This window comes from Eptesicus fuscus, chromosome 19 (genome assembly GCF_027574615.1).
Source record: "Eptesicus fuscus isolate TK198812 chromosome 19, DD_ASM_mEF_20220401, whole genome shotgun sequence".
Taxonomy (NCBI): Eukaryota; Metazoa; Chordata; class Mammalia; order Chiroptera; family Vespertilionidae; genus Eptesicus; species Eptesicus fuscus.
In genome coordinates this window covers 404518-417843 of record NC_072491.1, presented here as the reverse complement: position 1 = coordinate 417843, position 13326 = coordinate 404518, and the positions used below count along the sequence as shown (strand labels likewise).

The 13326-nt window shown below is 64.2% G+C and overlaps 3 protein-coding genes across 3 annotated transcripts; 2 read left to right on the top strand and 1 right to left on the bottom strand.

Annotated features, from left to right (window-relative positions):
- The first annotated feature begins 283 nt into the window (after positions 1 to 283).
- On the top strand, positions 284 to 3702 carry GPAA1 (glycosylphosphatidylinositol anchor attachment 1). Its single transcript, XM_054708573.1, has 12 exons — positions 284 to 491; positions 708 to 887; positions 962 to 1073; positions 1199 to 1346; positions 1425 to 1526; positions 1608 to 1804; positions 1879 to 2075; positions 2160 to 2313; positions 2482 to 2577; positions 2731 to 2921; positions 3003 to 3173; positions 3366 to 3702. The coding sequence occupies exons 1-12, from the start codon at positions 418 to 420 to the stop codon at positions 3607 to 3609; spliced, it is 1866 nt and encodes a 621-aa protein (XP_054564548.1). The 5' UTR covers positions 284 to 417; the 3' UTR covers positions 3610 to 3702.
- Positions 3703 to 5611: 1909 nt separating this feature from the next.
- LOC103302658 (cytochrome c1, heme protein, mitochondrial) lies at positions 5612 to 8003 on the top strand. The gene is made up of 7 exons (XM_054708614.1): positions 5612 to 5787; positions 6357 to 6553; positions 6629 to 6755; positions 6848 to 7005; positions 7092 to 7252; positions 7509 to 7609; positions 7716 to 8003. The coding sequence occupies exons 1-7, from the start codon at positions 5656 to 5658 to the stop codon at positions 7818 to 7820; spliced, it is 981 nt and encodes a 326-aa protein (XP_054564589.1). The 5' UTR covers positions 5612 to 5655; the 3' UTR covers positions 7821 to 8003.
- A 1127-nt stretch (positions 8004 to 9130) lies between these two features.
- SHARPIN (SHANK associated RH domain interactor) lies at positions 9131 to 13151 on the bottom strand. The gene is made up of 9 exons (XM_008159742.3): positions 12525 to 13151; positions 12107 to 12281; positions 10394 to 10525; positions 10179 to 10320; positions 10004 to 10094; positions 9772 to 9925; positions 9575 to 9693; positions 9362 to 9490; positions 9131 to 9287 (listed from the first exon to the last, which is right to left on the bottom strand). Exons 1-9 carry the CDS (start codon positions 12723 to 12725, stop codon positions 9204 to 9206), a joined length of 1227 nt encoding a protein of 408 aa, XP_008157964.2. The 5' UTR covers positions 12726 to 13151; the 3' UTR covers positions 9131 to 9203.
- Between the last annotated feature and the right edge of the window lie 175 nt (positions 13152 to 13326).

Below are 13326 nucleotides of genomic sequence, written 5' to 3'. Positions count from 1 at the left end.
TGCCAAAGCCTTGGCCTCAGCCCCCAGCCGCCCCTTACTTCTCACCCACCCCACCGGCATCCGACCTGTCATGCCCAGTAGCAGCCTCGGCATCCACGCCCCGATGGCCGCCTCGGGTTTTCCACTCACCTGCCTAATCCCGCACCTTCTCTGCGCGCCCAGCCTTCCCGAGGCCTCGGCCAGCCGGGGGCGGGGCGGGTCTGACGCTGCGGCCCGGAGCCCCGCCCCGTCCTGCTCTGTCCCACCCCCTCTGCCCGCGGCGTGCGGGTGGGCGGGCACTGCGCGTGCGCGGCTGCGCGAGGGCCGCCAGGACCGGAACCGCGGGGGGCGCGGAGCCCGGCGTGTGGTACGGGAAGGGGGCGCCCGGCTGGCGGCCGGAGCGGCAGCGGGACCGCGGCCCGAGCCGCCCCGCCCGCCATGGGCCTCCTGTCGGACCCGGTGCGCCGGCGCGCGCTCGTCCGCCTGGTTCTGCGCCTCAATGCGCCGCTCTGGTGAGGGCGGGCCCGGGGGTCGGGGCTCGAGCTGCCGGCCCCTCCGGCTGCGGGCGCCGGGGGCGTCCCTCGGGGCCCCGCACTCCCGCCCTGAGGACGGTACAGGGACTCCGCTTCCAGGTCCCGCAGACACGCCCCCTCGGCCCCGGGGAGAGGGCAGGCCGGGGTCCCAGGACCCCCTGACGCCCCGTTTCCCCGGCCCCTCTCCCCCCGCAGCGTGCTGAGCTACGTGGCGGGCATCGCCTGGTTCCTCGCGCTGGCCTTCCCGCCGCTGACCCAGCGCACCTACATGTCGGAGAACGCCATGGGCTCCACCATGGTGGAGGAGCAGTTTGCGGGCGGGGACCGCGCCCGCGCCTTTGCCCGCGACTTTGCTGCCCACCGCCGGAAGTTGGGGTGAGCGGCGGAGCCCTGAGGGGGGACGCAGGGTCGTCGAGGCCGGGTTCTACCCTGAGGCTGTCTGTGTGCAGGGCTCTGCCGGTGGCCTGGCTGGAGCGGACGATGCGGTCCGTGGGGCTGGAGGTCTACACCCAGAGCTTCTCCCGGAAACTGCCCTTTCCCGATGAGACCCACGAGCGCTATGTACTTGGGGGTCGGGGGTGCCCGGGACCAAAGAGCGCCTTGGGGGTTGGCTCGGGGCCAGGGGAGAGGCCCCAGCCCGCTGAAGGGCGGTCGTGCTGAGGCTGCCCCACCGATCCCGCCTGCAGATGGTGTCGGGCACCAACGTGTACGGCATCCTGCGGGCCCCACGCGCTGCCAGCACCGAGTCTCTGGTGCTCACCGTGCCCTGTGGCCCCGACTCTACCAACAGCCAGGCTGTGGGGCTGCTTTTGGCACTGGCTGCCCACTTTCGGGGTGAGTCTTGGGCTACTCCTGGCAAGGGAGGGCGTGGCCACTGCCTCGGGTGCTGCTGACCCCGCTGCCCGCCCCCAGGGCAGATCTACTGGGCCAAAGACATCATCTTCCTGGTGACGGAACACGACCTGCTGGGCACCGAGGCGTGGCTGGAAGCCTACCACGACGTCAACGTCACTGGTGAGTGCTCTTGCTTCCCGGCCCTCTCTCCGGCCCTGGTTCACCAGCCCCCAGGGGCAGCTCACTCACCTGCTCCCACAGGCATGCAGTCATCCCCTCTGCAGGGCCGGGCCGGGGCCATCCAGGCAGCTGTGGCCCTGGAGCTGAGCAGCGATGTGGTCACTAGCCTTGACGTGGCCGTGGAGGGGCTCAATGGGCAGCTGCCCAACCTTGACCTGCTCAACCTCTTCCAGACCTTCTGCCAGAAAGGGGGGCTGCTGTGCACCCTTCAGGGCAAGGTAGGGCCCCCTGCCTGGGGAGGCGGGGCCTGTGGCCGGGAGGGTGGTGTCTGACCGTCTCCAAACCCTCCAAGTTGCAGCCCCAGGACTGGACGTCGATAGATGGGCCGCTGCAGGGTCTGCAGACACTGCTGCTCATGGTTCTGCAACAGGCCTCTGGCCGCCCCCACGGTCCCCACGGCCTCTTCCTGCGCTACCGTGTGGAGGCTCTCACGCTGCGCGGCATCAACAGCTTCCGCCAGTATAAGTATGACTTGGTGGCAGTGGGCAAGTAAGTGGCTCTGGTTCTCCCTTTCCCTGCTCGGGGGTGGGGGTGCCTGGGCTGGCCGGCCTTAACCTTGTCGCTCGCCTGCAGGGCTCTGGAGGGCATGTTTCGAAAGCTCAACCACCTTCTGGAGCGTCTGCACCAGTCCTTCTTCTTCTACCTGCTCCCCGCCCTGTCCCGCTTTGTCTCCATCGGCCTCTACATGCCTGCTGCTGGCTTCTTGCTCCTGGTCCTTGGTCTCAAGATATCCTCTGCACCCCCACAGTCCACTTGTGACCAGTCTCCCTCAGGTCCCCTCCACTCTAGGCTAGGGAGAGCCCCTCATCCTCGGGGTGAGGGAGGCAGGGTGAGCCCTGGGTTCCCCAGCAGGCAGATCTGTCACACCTCTCGTCAGAGTCCTTGACTAGGCCACGCCCTGGAACTGTGGATGCAGCTGCATGAGGCTGGAGTGGGCCCTAAGGAGGCTGGGGCGGCCTCTGGACTCAGTCCTCCCCTCCCCCCAGCACAGGTGACGGTCCCTCCGCTCTTGCTCTCAGTTTGGGCTTCTAGGGTCCCGGGGGTGGTTACTGCTGCCACTCAGTCTCAGCTGGTGGGTGGTGGTGAGGACCCTTGGGCTCACCTGGCCCCAGGGCCCATCTCCAACCACCTCTGTGCCCCGCAGGGCGTGGGGCTGGCTTCCCTTGTGGCACCCCTGCTGATCTCACAGGCCATGGGCCTGGCCCTCTACGTCCTACCGGTGCTGGGCCAGCACGTGGCCGCCCAGCACTTCCCTGTGGCTGAGGCTGAAGCTGTGGTGCTGACGCTGCTGGCCATCTATGCCGCCGGCCTGGCCCTTCCGCACAACACCCACCGGTGAGGAGCTGGGCTGGGTGGGCACAGGCAGGGGGCGCCCTGGCCATGCAGGTAGCTGCCTCTGAGCCCCTTCCCTTTCAGTGTGGTGAGCTCACAGGCCCCAGACAGGGGCTGGATGGCACTGAAGCTGGTAGCCCTGATCTACCTGGCACTCCAGCTGGCCTGCATCACCCTCACCAACTTCTCCCTGGGCTTCCTGCTGGCCACCACCATGGTGCCTGCTGCTGCACTCACTGAGCCCAGTGGGCCCCGGTATGTACTGGTCAGCCTCCCCACACATACACACACACCCCGCGCCCTGCCCCGCCCCACACCCCTGCCCTCCACACCCCCATCCAGGGCCTGTGCCCCTCACCACAGACTATGCCTTCACACAGTACCCCTCCACACCAACTTACTGCCTGTGCCTCCAACTCAGAGCCCTGACCCTGCTCCTGCCCCTAGGCCCCTCTATGCCGCCCTGCTGGTGCTGACAAGTCCAGCAGCCACGCTCCTGGGCAGCCTGTTCCTGTGGCGGGAGCTGCAAGAGGCCCCGTTGTCGCTGGCCGAGGGCTGGCAGCTCTTCCTGGCGGCGCTGGCCCAGGGCGTGCTGGAGCACCACATCTACGGCGCCCTGCTCTTCCCGCTGCTAGCGCTGGGCCTCTACCCCTGCTGGCTGCTCTTCTGGAACGTTCTCTTCTGGAAGTGATGTCTGCCTGCCCTGTGGCACAAAGACTGTGGCAGGAACTCCCCAAACACCCCATCTTCTCCCTCCTAGGAAATAAACAGGTGTCTTGTTTGAGCTGCCCTTGTGCTGCTGACCCACTGCCTGCTGTCTGTGGGCTCCAGGGCCTGTGGGGGAGCCGCTCTGCCTGCAGGCTTGGCATTCCTGCACAGCTCCTTCCTGGAGGGCACGCCCCGGTCCACTGACTGGGCGGCATCTTTGCTAACCCCAGAGGTCTCTGCATCACCGTCCAGTGCTGGGGGAGGCACAGGGCTGGTAAGAGAAAACAGTGGCAGCAGGGGGGTGTCTGACAGGAGCTGAGGCACCCAGAGACCTCACACCACCACCATCGTCGGTGCTGGGGCTGAACGGGCACAGGTGTTGGAGCTGGAGCCCTGCTGAGGAGGCTGGGTGTGGGGCCTGGGGCCCAGCCAGGGCCAGGACCTTGCTGTGAGCGGGCTTAGGATGGAGCAGAGAGGAGCACCTGGCCCATCTTCCTCAGCTGAACCAGACCAGGCACCCAGGATGGACGGGGCATAGGAGCCCACCCAGAAACAGACTACAGGGGTGCAGCCCCCCGGGGAGGGCACTGGTGGGTTGGCATGGATAGCTGATTGTTCTGAGACCCTTGAAAGGAACTGGGATCCAGTGTCCATTCTGGAGGGAAGGAAAGCAAAGGGTGACCCTTTGGTGATGCCCTGGCCCATCCATCATGGGTGGAAATTTCAGGCTGGAAATGCCTCTTCTTGTGGGAGGGCCCAGGTGCCCCCACCAGCACCCCACAGGGCTGGGAGAGGAGTCCAGTCCTCACAGGCCTCGGTGTTGGAGGGAGGCAGAGCTGTGCTACCTGGAGGATCAGCTCCTGACCAATGTCCCTTCAGTACTGCTTGTGGCCTGGGGAGTCCCAAGGAGGAAGCCCCAGCCGCCAACTCCTGCCCAGGCCTGCACCGTGGTGGGGCTTGTATTCCTGTCTTCCCGTGGACCCCGTGGTTCCACAGTGGGGGCTCAGCCGGCACACTCCCAGGGCCAGCATCCAGAGGGGCTTTCTCTGGGACCTCTCTCCAGAGATCTCTGCTAGTCCCTGTTGAGGGGCATGTGCCCTTTGTCCAGCATGTGGGGATGGACCTGGGGCAAGGGTGCTGGAGACCCACTGTGACTCCCTTTGGCCTGTTGGTCCCCAAGGTCTAGCTGGAACCTCTAGTCACTTTTTAAAAATATATTATTAAATATAATATATATATATGTTTTTTATTGATTTCAAAGAGGAAGGAAGAGGGGGAGAGAGAGAGAAACATTAATGATGAGAGAGAATCATTGATCGGCTGCCTCCTGCACACCCCCACTGGGGATCGAGCCCGCAACCTGGGCCTGTGCCCTGACCAGAATCAAACCCAGGACCCTTCAGTCCGCAGGCTGACGCTCTATCCACTGAGCCAAACCAGCTAGGGCTAAAAAATAAATTTTATTTAGTATATATATATATTTTTTAAGAAAAGTCAAGTGGTAAAGATGTGGGTCAGTTATAAAAAGGATGAATTTAAAATCCTAAGCACTTCCCTTTAAAGCTGTGGCAGTGCGGTGACTTCTCCACCAAGGTCAGTGTTCTCCATAGCCCCCCACTTCCGACACGTCCGGCTGTTGTCCAGCGGCCAGGCGTGACCCGGTGGCTCTGCTGTGGCGGCGTGCCTGCCCGCAACCCCAGGAGCAGGGCCCGCCCGCCCCCCGCGCCGGGTGCAGACTTGCACGGATAAAAGCGCGCGATGGCCTAGGAGACGCCTTGGGTTCTAGACGGGGTCGTCCGGGCATTGGGGGCGCATCTCCGCTGAGCCCGGTGACCGGGGATTTGACCGTTAGACGACGGGGCCCGCCCACGGCTGGTTCCCAGGACGCGACCAACAGCGTCGCAGGACAGCGCCTGGGCCCCGACTGACGGACTCCAGCCCCGCCCCGCGCTCCAGGCTCTCGCGAGCTTTGAACTCCCGTGGCGCCGCAGGGGCCGTCGGGAGCGGCGGCCGCGCTGCAGAGGCCAAGATGGCGGCGGCGGCGGCGGCTTCGCTTCGCGGGGCGGTGCTGGGCCCGCGGGGCGCGGGGCTGCCCGGTGCGCGGGCCCGGGGTCTGCTGTGCGGCGCGCGGCCCGGGCAGCTCCCGCTGCGGACGCCTCAGGTGAGCGCTGGCCCGGACCCGGCCGCCGCGCGGCCGCACAGCCCTGAAGGTCACGGCGGGGAGGCTCCGGGCGCGGGCCAGCCAGCGGGGAGCGGCCTCGGCCACCCGGCGCCCTGCCGGGCCTCCGCTGCCTGCTGACCTAGGTGCCTCCTGGGACCAGGGCCGGGCGCCCACTCCTCCGAACCGCCGCGTGCCGAGCGTGGGGGTGTCGGGGCGGGCTCGCTGCCGGGTCGGGGTGAGGGCTCTCACTGGGGGCGCGCCCAGGCCCGCGCGGGCTCGCGCCTTCCGCACGGGGCCGGCGTCCTGAAGTGACCTCAGCCTGACCTCGGCCGCTGCGGTGACCTTGGCCTGCCCCTGCACCCCTGTGCACTTCGGCGTGATCCCCGGCCCAGGATCCGAGAACACGCCTCACACCCCGTCCTCAGGGGGGACTCACGGTCGAGGGGTCAGCGGCGCGGTGTGGTCTTTTGGCGGCCCCAGGAGGTGGCCTGTGCTGGGTGATGAATGGGATTCAGAGCCCAGGTGGGGATGGGTGGTGTCCTGGCAGGCGCTGAGCGCGGCTCTTGCAGGCAGTGTCCTTGTCGTCGAAGTCTGGTCAGTCCCGGGGCCGAAAAGTGATGCTGTCAGCACTGGGCATGCTGGCGGCAGGGGGTGCAGGGCTGGCTGTGGCTCTGCATACGGCCGTGAGTGCCAGCGACCTGGAGCTGCACCCCCCCAGCTATCCGTGGTCTCACCGCGGCCTCCTCTCCTCCCTGGACCACACCAGGTGTGCGGCTGTTGGCTGGGGGAGTGTGTGGGTGGGTGGGATCCCGGGCTCCACTAACCCTTCCCCTCTCTTTAGCATCCGGAGGGGCTTCCAGGTGTATAAGCAGGTGTGCTCCTCCTGCCACAGCATGGACTACGTGGCTTACCGCCACCTGGTGGGCGTGTGCTACACTGAGAATGAAGCTAAAGCCCTGGCTGAAGAGGTGGGGTGCCTGGGGGTGCTGCAAAGGATCCAGGGGTTGGGGCTCCCTCTGTGGAGGACAGAGCAGGGTTGTGATGATGCTCTCCGTGGCAGGTGGAGATTCAGGACGGCCCCAATGATGACGGGGAGATGTTCATGCGGCCAGGAAAGCTGTCTGACTACTTCCCCAAACCGTACCCCAACCCTGAGGCTGCCAGAGCAGCCAACAATGGAGCAGTGCCCCCTGACCTCAGCTACATCGTGCGAGCTAGGTACGCGGGCTTCCTGCAGGGGCTGGTGGGAAGGGAGGAAGGTCCAACTCATGCCAGAGGCTGAGGGGGCATGGATTTGGTCCTAGGCACGGTGGTGAAGACTATGTCTTCTCCCTGCTCACGGGCTACTGTGAGCCGCCCACTGGGGTGTCGCTACGAGAAGGCCTCTACTTCAACCCCTACTTCCCTGGCCAGTCCATTGGCATGGCTCCTCCCATCTACGACGAGGTCTTGGAGTTTGATGATGGTGAGGTCCCTACCCTGAGGGTAGGCCCTAATTTCCCCACTGGGTCCTCCTTGGTTGGGGCACTGTCTGTGCGTGTCTGAGGCTCGTGGGCAGCTTTCACTGCCCTGTCCAGCTCAGGCCATTGTGTCCTGAGGGGGTCCCATCCCTTCTGAAGCCTTGGGCAGGGACCCATCTACCATGGAAGGGGTGCTCTGGGGGCTATCCTAAGTTGGGCAGGGGCCCCAAGAGTAGCCCTCACCACTTGTCCTTGGCCCAGGCACCCCAGCTACCATGTCCCAGGTAGCCAAGGACGTGTGTACCTTCCTGCGCTGGGCATCCGAGCCAGAGCATGACCATCGGAAACGCATGGGGCTCAAGGTGAAAGGATCGGGCAAGGGGGCACAGTGGGCATGGCAGAGGGAGGGGCTGGGAGCTGGGCAGGGGTCCTTTCTGCCTCCCTTCTCTGAGCCTGTCTCATCCCCAGATGTTGATGATGATGGGCTTGCTGTTGCCTCTGCTCTACGCCATGAAGCGGCATAAGTGGTCAGTACTGAAGAGCCGGAAGCTGGCATATCGTCCACCCAAGTGACCCTGCCCAAGGTCTGCTTGCCATCCTGTCTGAATGGGCCTTCAAGCCAAGAAGCCACCCTGGGTCTCTTCAGACCCCAGCTGGCCCTCTTCTCTGGGACACAAGGGGAGGGGGCAGGAGACCGGGCTGGAGCTCCAGATCCTTCAGCTTCTATCATGGAAATAAATTAAGTTTCTCAATAGATACAGTTGGGCTATTGTGTGATGAGTGCAGTTTGCAGGGGACTCTGAGAGGAAGACCTTTTCCCTCGGAGCTCCCAGGAATGTCTCGTGCAGTGTGGTACTGACTGCGGGCTGGGGGTGCCCTCCGTTCTGTCTGTGGGACAGGAAGCAGAGACCTGTTAGAGAAGGTGGCAGCTCTCGTTGGGGTGGGGAGCACCTGGTCACAGAGGTGAAAAGGGCCTGGCTGGCCATGGCCCAGGGATCTGCAGAGAACCCAGCCAAGTGTCAGTGTGTTGAACCACTTGGCCTTCATTCTGAGGGCAGCAGGGAAGGGAGCCCTTGGCCGCATTCCAAAGGGAGGGGCCTGGCCTGCAGGAGGAGCTGTTGGGCTGGGCATGGCTGAGAGAGGGAGACAACTCTCACCTCTGCTCAGGAAGCAGAGATAAGCAAGGGAAGCCTGCCCAGAATGTGCTCCTGGTCTCTTGGCTGCACAGCTAGAGGGGTCCATGGAGAAAGGGTCATGCTGGAGGGGAGCGGGGAGCGCAGTGCTACTAGCAGTCAACAGGCAGCTGTGGCGGTCCCGGCCAGACAGCTAGGCGGAGCTGGGTGCAACAGCAGCAAGCTGGGGAGGGGGACCTCAGTGGGTCTGTCAGTGGAAGGAGTGCCATGGACATGTTGCCTTAGCAGGAGCACAGGGCCCTAGCTCAGGGCTCCTGAGTTTCTCTTGTCCCCAGGAAGGGAATTTAAGGCATCCTGGCTGGAGCAGCCCTAAGGAATGGTGGCCAATTGGGAGGGCAGAGAGCTGAGTGGGAGAAAGGAAAAGGGTGCATGCCTGAGGGGCTCAAGGTGGATGAGGGGAGGCATGGTGGCTGGGGGTGGGGCTCAGAGAGGGCCCTAGCCCAGTGGTTAGCAGTTGGGGTGGGGGTGAGGGCTCTGCAAGCCTCTCGGTGTATGAAGGTCTCAGCACCATGCCTGTAGGACTCCTGGGACTTGGGGTCCAAGTAAGCTCTTGCGTAGCTACCTGGACCCGGCTGGGCAGCCCTGCTGAGAGCCAGACTCTGCCCTTCTCTGCCAAGTTTCCTGGGTGGAGCTGTGCCCTGCTCTCCATCCTCCCAGCTGCCCAGTCCGCACAAAGTGAGGGCACTCAGCTGGCTCAGAAGAATCTTTAATGACTTTGGCTCGTGGCCCCTCCCCCCATCTCTGGTCTGTCCCCAGGGAGTAGTCAGTGGAGGTCCCCTGAGAGGTTCAGGAGGGCATCCAGGGACCTCGGGCCTGGAAGGGAAGGGCCGTCCTCTCTCCTTGTGACCTGGGGGTAGGGGGAAGACGGTCATTTTGCTGTTCTGCTGCCCTCCCCATCCCATCCTTCCTCTCCTCGAGTACCATTGGCGACTGCTGGGTAGAGGCTGCAGGAAGGGGGTCCCAAGCGCAGGGTCTCTGGGTGCTACACATCTCACAGCCAGGCCGACTCGGGGCGTTGATGAAGGTGCAGGAAGGGCAGGGCCAGCCGGCCTGAGGAGGAGGTACAGTAGTTGCTGACCCCTTCCTTCCGATGCCCACAGCCACCCAGGCCCACCTTACCTGGCTCCTGCCTACCTGAAGGGGGCTGGGGAGGCTGGAGCTGGCTGGCTGAGGAGCTCGGGGCAGCCCCAATGTCTGAGAAAACAGGCGGCCTAGTTCCCCATCCATCTTCTGGGGGCACTGAGGGCTGCGTCCTATGGTGGGGGGAGGGGGGCTCAGAGCCTTGTCAGCTGTACCCCACCTTCCTCACCCCAACACAAGCAAGGACTGACCTGGAGCTTCTCGAGGGGCTGAGAGCAAGTAGAGGAAAGCAGGGTCCCTGTCCTGCCAGACCCCATAGGACGCGAGGCTGCGCTCGGGCACGCACAGGCACTTCCCAATGACCCAGCGCTGCACAGCTGGTGGGAAGCCAAACTCCGAGAATACCTGGAGCCAGAGCGTCAGGGCCAGGCAGTGTCACCAGGGTCCCTGCCTCCAGCGGGGCTCCCCAGACCCCGTGCTCACCTGCTCCTGGAGGGCCGAGATGGTGCAGTGAGGGTGGACCTGAAGTGAGACGTGGGCAGAGGACGAAGCATCTTCAACTGTGACCTGTAGCCTGGGCCAGAATTTCGGTTCAGAGAATGACGGGGTGCCTGGGAGGACTGGGAGGGTGGGGTGAGGACAAAGTCCCAGGTCTCACCGGATGGGGCCAGGAGGGAAGCAGCTCTCCTGGAGCTGGACACTGAGGGCCACATGATGCTGGGCCAGGATAGCTGCAGCTTGGGCTGCCCCCTTCTCGTCTCCGTCCTCAATGGCCTGCGCCAGGCGCCCTGCCAGCTCTTCTACAAGGAGAGAGTGCACCATCACAGCTGGGCATGGCTGCTTGCCCCACCCCCTTTGGCCACCTGCCTTTACCTTTCTCCATCAAGTCTCCAGAACTCGAGGGAACATCCATCTTGGGGGCCTTGAGTGTGGGCACTTCAGGGGGACTGGGTGGGGAAACAGGGCACGTTTCTGGGCCTAGGGCTGGAGGCAGGCTGTCACTGCCTAGGAGGGAAGATGTGGGGTGGGCAGGTGGTCTCCCGAGATCAGCCTCTCACCTGGGCCTCTGCCCTCTGACCTCAGGTGTCCAGGACCCTTGCCTCCTCCCTCCTCGCCTCAGCTGATACCAGGGCTCTGCCTTGGCCACACTTTCAGCCGGGCCTTCCCTCAAGCCTTGGCCTTTCCAAGGGCCAAGGAACCCCTCAGGTCCCTGCTGACTCCTATCAGAGCTGGAGCTGCACTTGTGTTCTGGAGCCTTCTGGACCCTCTGCCGTCTGGTCCCACCTGTGTCCTTCCTCCACGGAGGCTAGACTTCTCTTGGCCTCCACAGGCCCTCTCAACCAGCCAGGGGTATTCCCTTGACCTCAGGAGAACCAAAGCAGGTGCACAGGAGCCCTGCAGTCAGCATGGCCCCTTCTTGGTGCCCTCAGGGACCTCCATCCCCTCTCCTTCCTCTACCATCAGCACATCTCAGACTTCTCCCATCCCAAACCCTCTCAGGCATTGTCTGCCCTGGGCGTCCTTACAGAGCTGGCTGCTCCATCTCTCCCTCATCCCTCTACTGAAGGCCCAGCCCACCTGAGTTTGAGGCAGGTCAGGCCCTCAGAATTCTGAGCTGTCTGCCCACTGAGATAAGCAGGCTCCCAAGCACCCAGCACCAGGCCTGGCCCTCCTCAATGCATGCTCTTGCCTCAGGGCCTATGTACCCACTGCTCTCTGGCCACACGGGTGACACCTCAATCTTCAATTTCACTCGGTGTCACCTTCACTGCCTCCCTCCCACCTTCTGACAATTTTATTTCCTCACTTATGTCTGCCTCCCCTCTAGAACCAAAAGCTGCGCGAGAGCAGATACTTTAAGTTTTATTCATGCCCGGTCTCCAAAGCCTAAGGGAGTGCTGAGTCCAGGACGGTGCCAGGGACACACCCGGTGATCGAGGGAATGAAAAGGCTCCTCTTCCTCTGCAAACGCTGTGCTGTCTGGGCTACGGCACGCCATCTTGTGGTTTTCTTCCTGCCCCTCTGGCAGCTCTTCCAGCTGATACAGTCTGCCTCTTCTCTCCTGCTGACCTCGGTTAACCCTCCCCCCCCACACACTCCCCTGATGATAAAAACGGGGCCACCTTCATGCTCTCCCAAACAGGACTCCTCTCTGGGAGCCCAAGGGTATCTGGTCCCCGGTCTTTCTGTCTCAACCGCTAACTTCTAGTTAAACACCCACAAAACCCAGCCCACTCCATCTCCTAAGCATCTCTGGAAACATCCTTCTCTCCAGCCCTATCTGCACCACGCCCTACGAATGCAGGTCTCGCCAGGCCAGCCTGTCCCTCGCCCACTGAATACTTTCCCCAGGTCCTGGGCCTGCTGGCTCTGCCCTCCACACTAGTCTGGTACTCCAGGCCCCAGCTCTGGGCCGGTTCCTTTCCCCACTTCCTCCCGGGAGCCTTCCCAGAAGGCCAGCAGTGGTCAAGTGGGCCCAGCTTTACCCACTACCTTCCCCATCCAAGCCTGAGGGGCCAGGGCTACTTCCGCTCTCCCAGCACAGTCCCTGGCCAACCACATGAACCTTTGCTCCGTGGCACTGACCATTCTGTCCCTCCACCGTGGCCCCTCGAACCAGGGTTGCCCACCGCTGGGCTTCCTGAGGGTTGAGGAAGTGCAGGCTTAGGGTCCCAGGCCCTCCTGGTGGAGGCTGCAGCTCGTGCTGGCTGGGACCTCGGACGGTGTAGGAGACGGACTCCAAAGGCCACTCCAAGCTGACCTGAGGATGGGAGAGGCAAAGCTCATGCCTCCCCGCAAGCACATACTACATGGGACGGAAGGCACGAGGTAGCAGGTATGGGCCACTACGCCGTCCTAAGCGCTTTAAGGCTTCTCTTACGAAACCGCACAGTATTAGTGCCACCATTATCCCCGTTTACAGAGGAGGAAACGGAAGCAAGGAAAGTGGCCTGCTACGGGGAACTCCACGGGCAAGCGGAGGGGCCTGGCCGCCCCCACTCACCGCCCCGGGCCCCGCGCCTAGTAGCTCCAGCCGGAAACGCCCGGGCCGCTCGGGGTCCGCGCTCAGCTGCAGCCTCCGTAGCTGCGCCTCAGCGTCCGGTCCGGCGGCCAGCGGCCTCACGGCGGCGTGCACAGCCAGCAGCACCGTGGACGAACCCGGGTCCGAGGCCGCCGCCGCCGCTCCTCCCGCCGGCGGCGCCATCCCTGGTCCAGCCGTGTCTCGGCCGTCCGACTTCGCTTCCGTGGGCTGGGACCGCCGGGCGCTTGTGCCGGCCGGAAACCGAGGCCGCGAGCCTGGGGTTCCGGGGTCGGCCGGCGGGTCGAAGCCCGGGGTGTAGGCGGGGGAGGGGATTGGACCCTCCGGCTTTGCCCAGGATATACTGGGTCTAAGGGTCTCGGACACGGGTGGTCGAGGCTGGGCCTGGAGGCTTGTACGGCCGAGGCAAAGTGTAATGGACGGGTGCGCCGGCCAAGGCTAGAAGGCAGGCGCGGTCCTGTCGCCTTAAAGGCTTGGACGAGCGGGAGAGTTGCTGCCCAGCTGCCCATGTCTACCCGGGCGGGAGCTGGACGCCGCTCCCAGGCCCCTTCCGGTAGTCGCCGCGCCCCGCGCTCTGCAGCCCGGTCCCGCCCACACCGCACAGATCCAGCAGCCTCTCCTGGGAACCTGGCGGCCGCCGGGGGCGGGGCAGGCAAGGAGCCGTGACCAATGGGCGCTAGGAAGGAAGAAGGGTTCGGGCGGTGAGAAGAGTGACGGACAGGTGCTGCAGCCAGTAGATGTAAAAGACAGGACTGAGCGGCGGGTA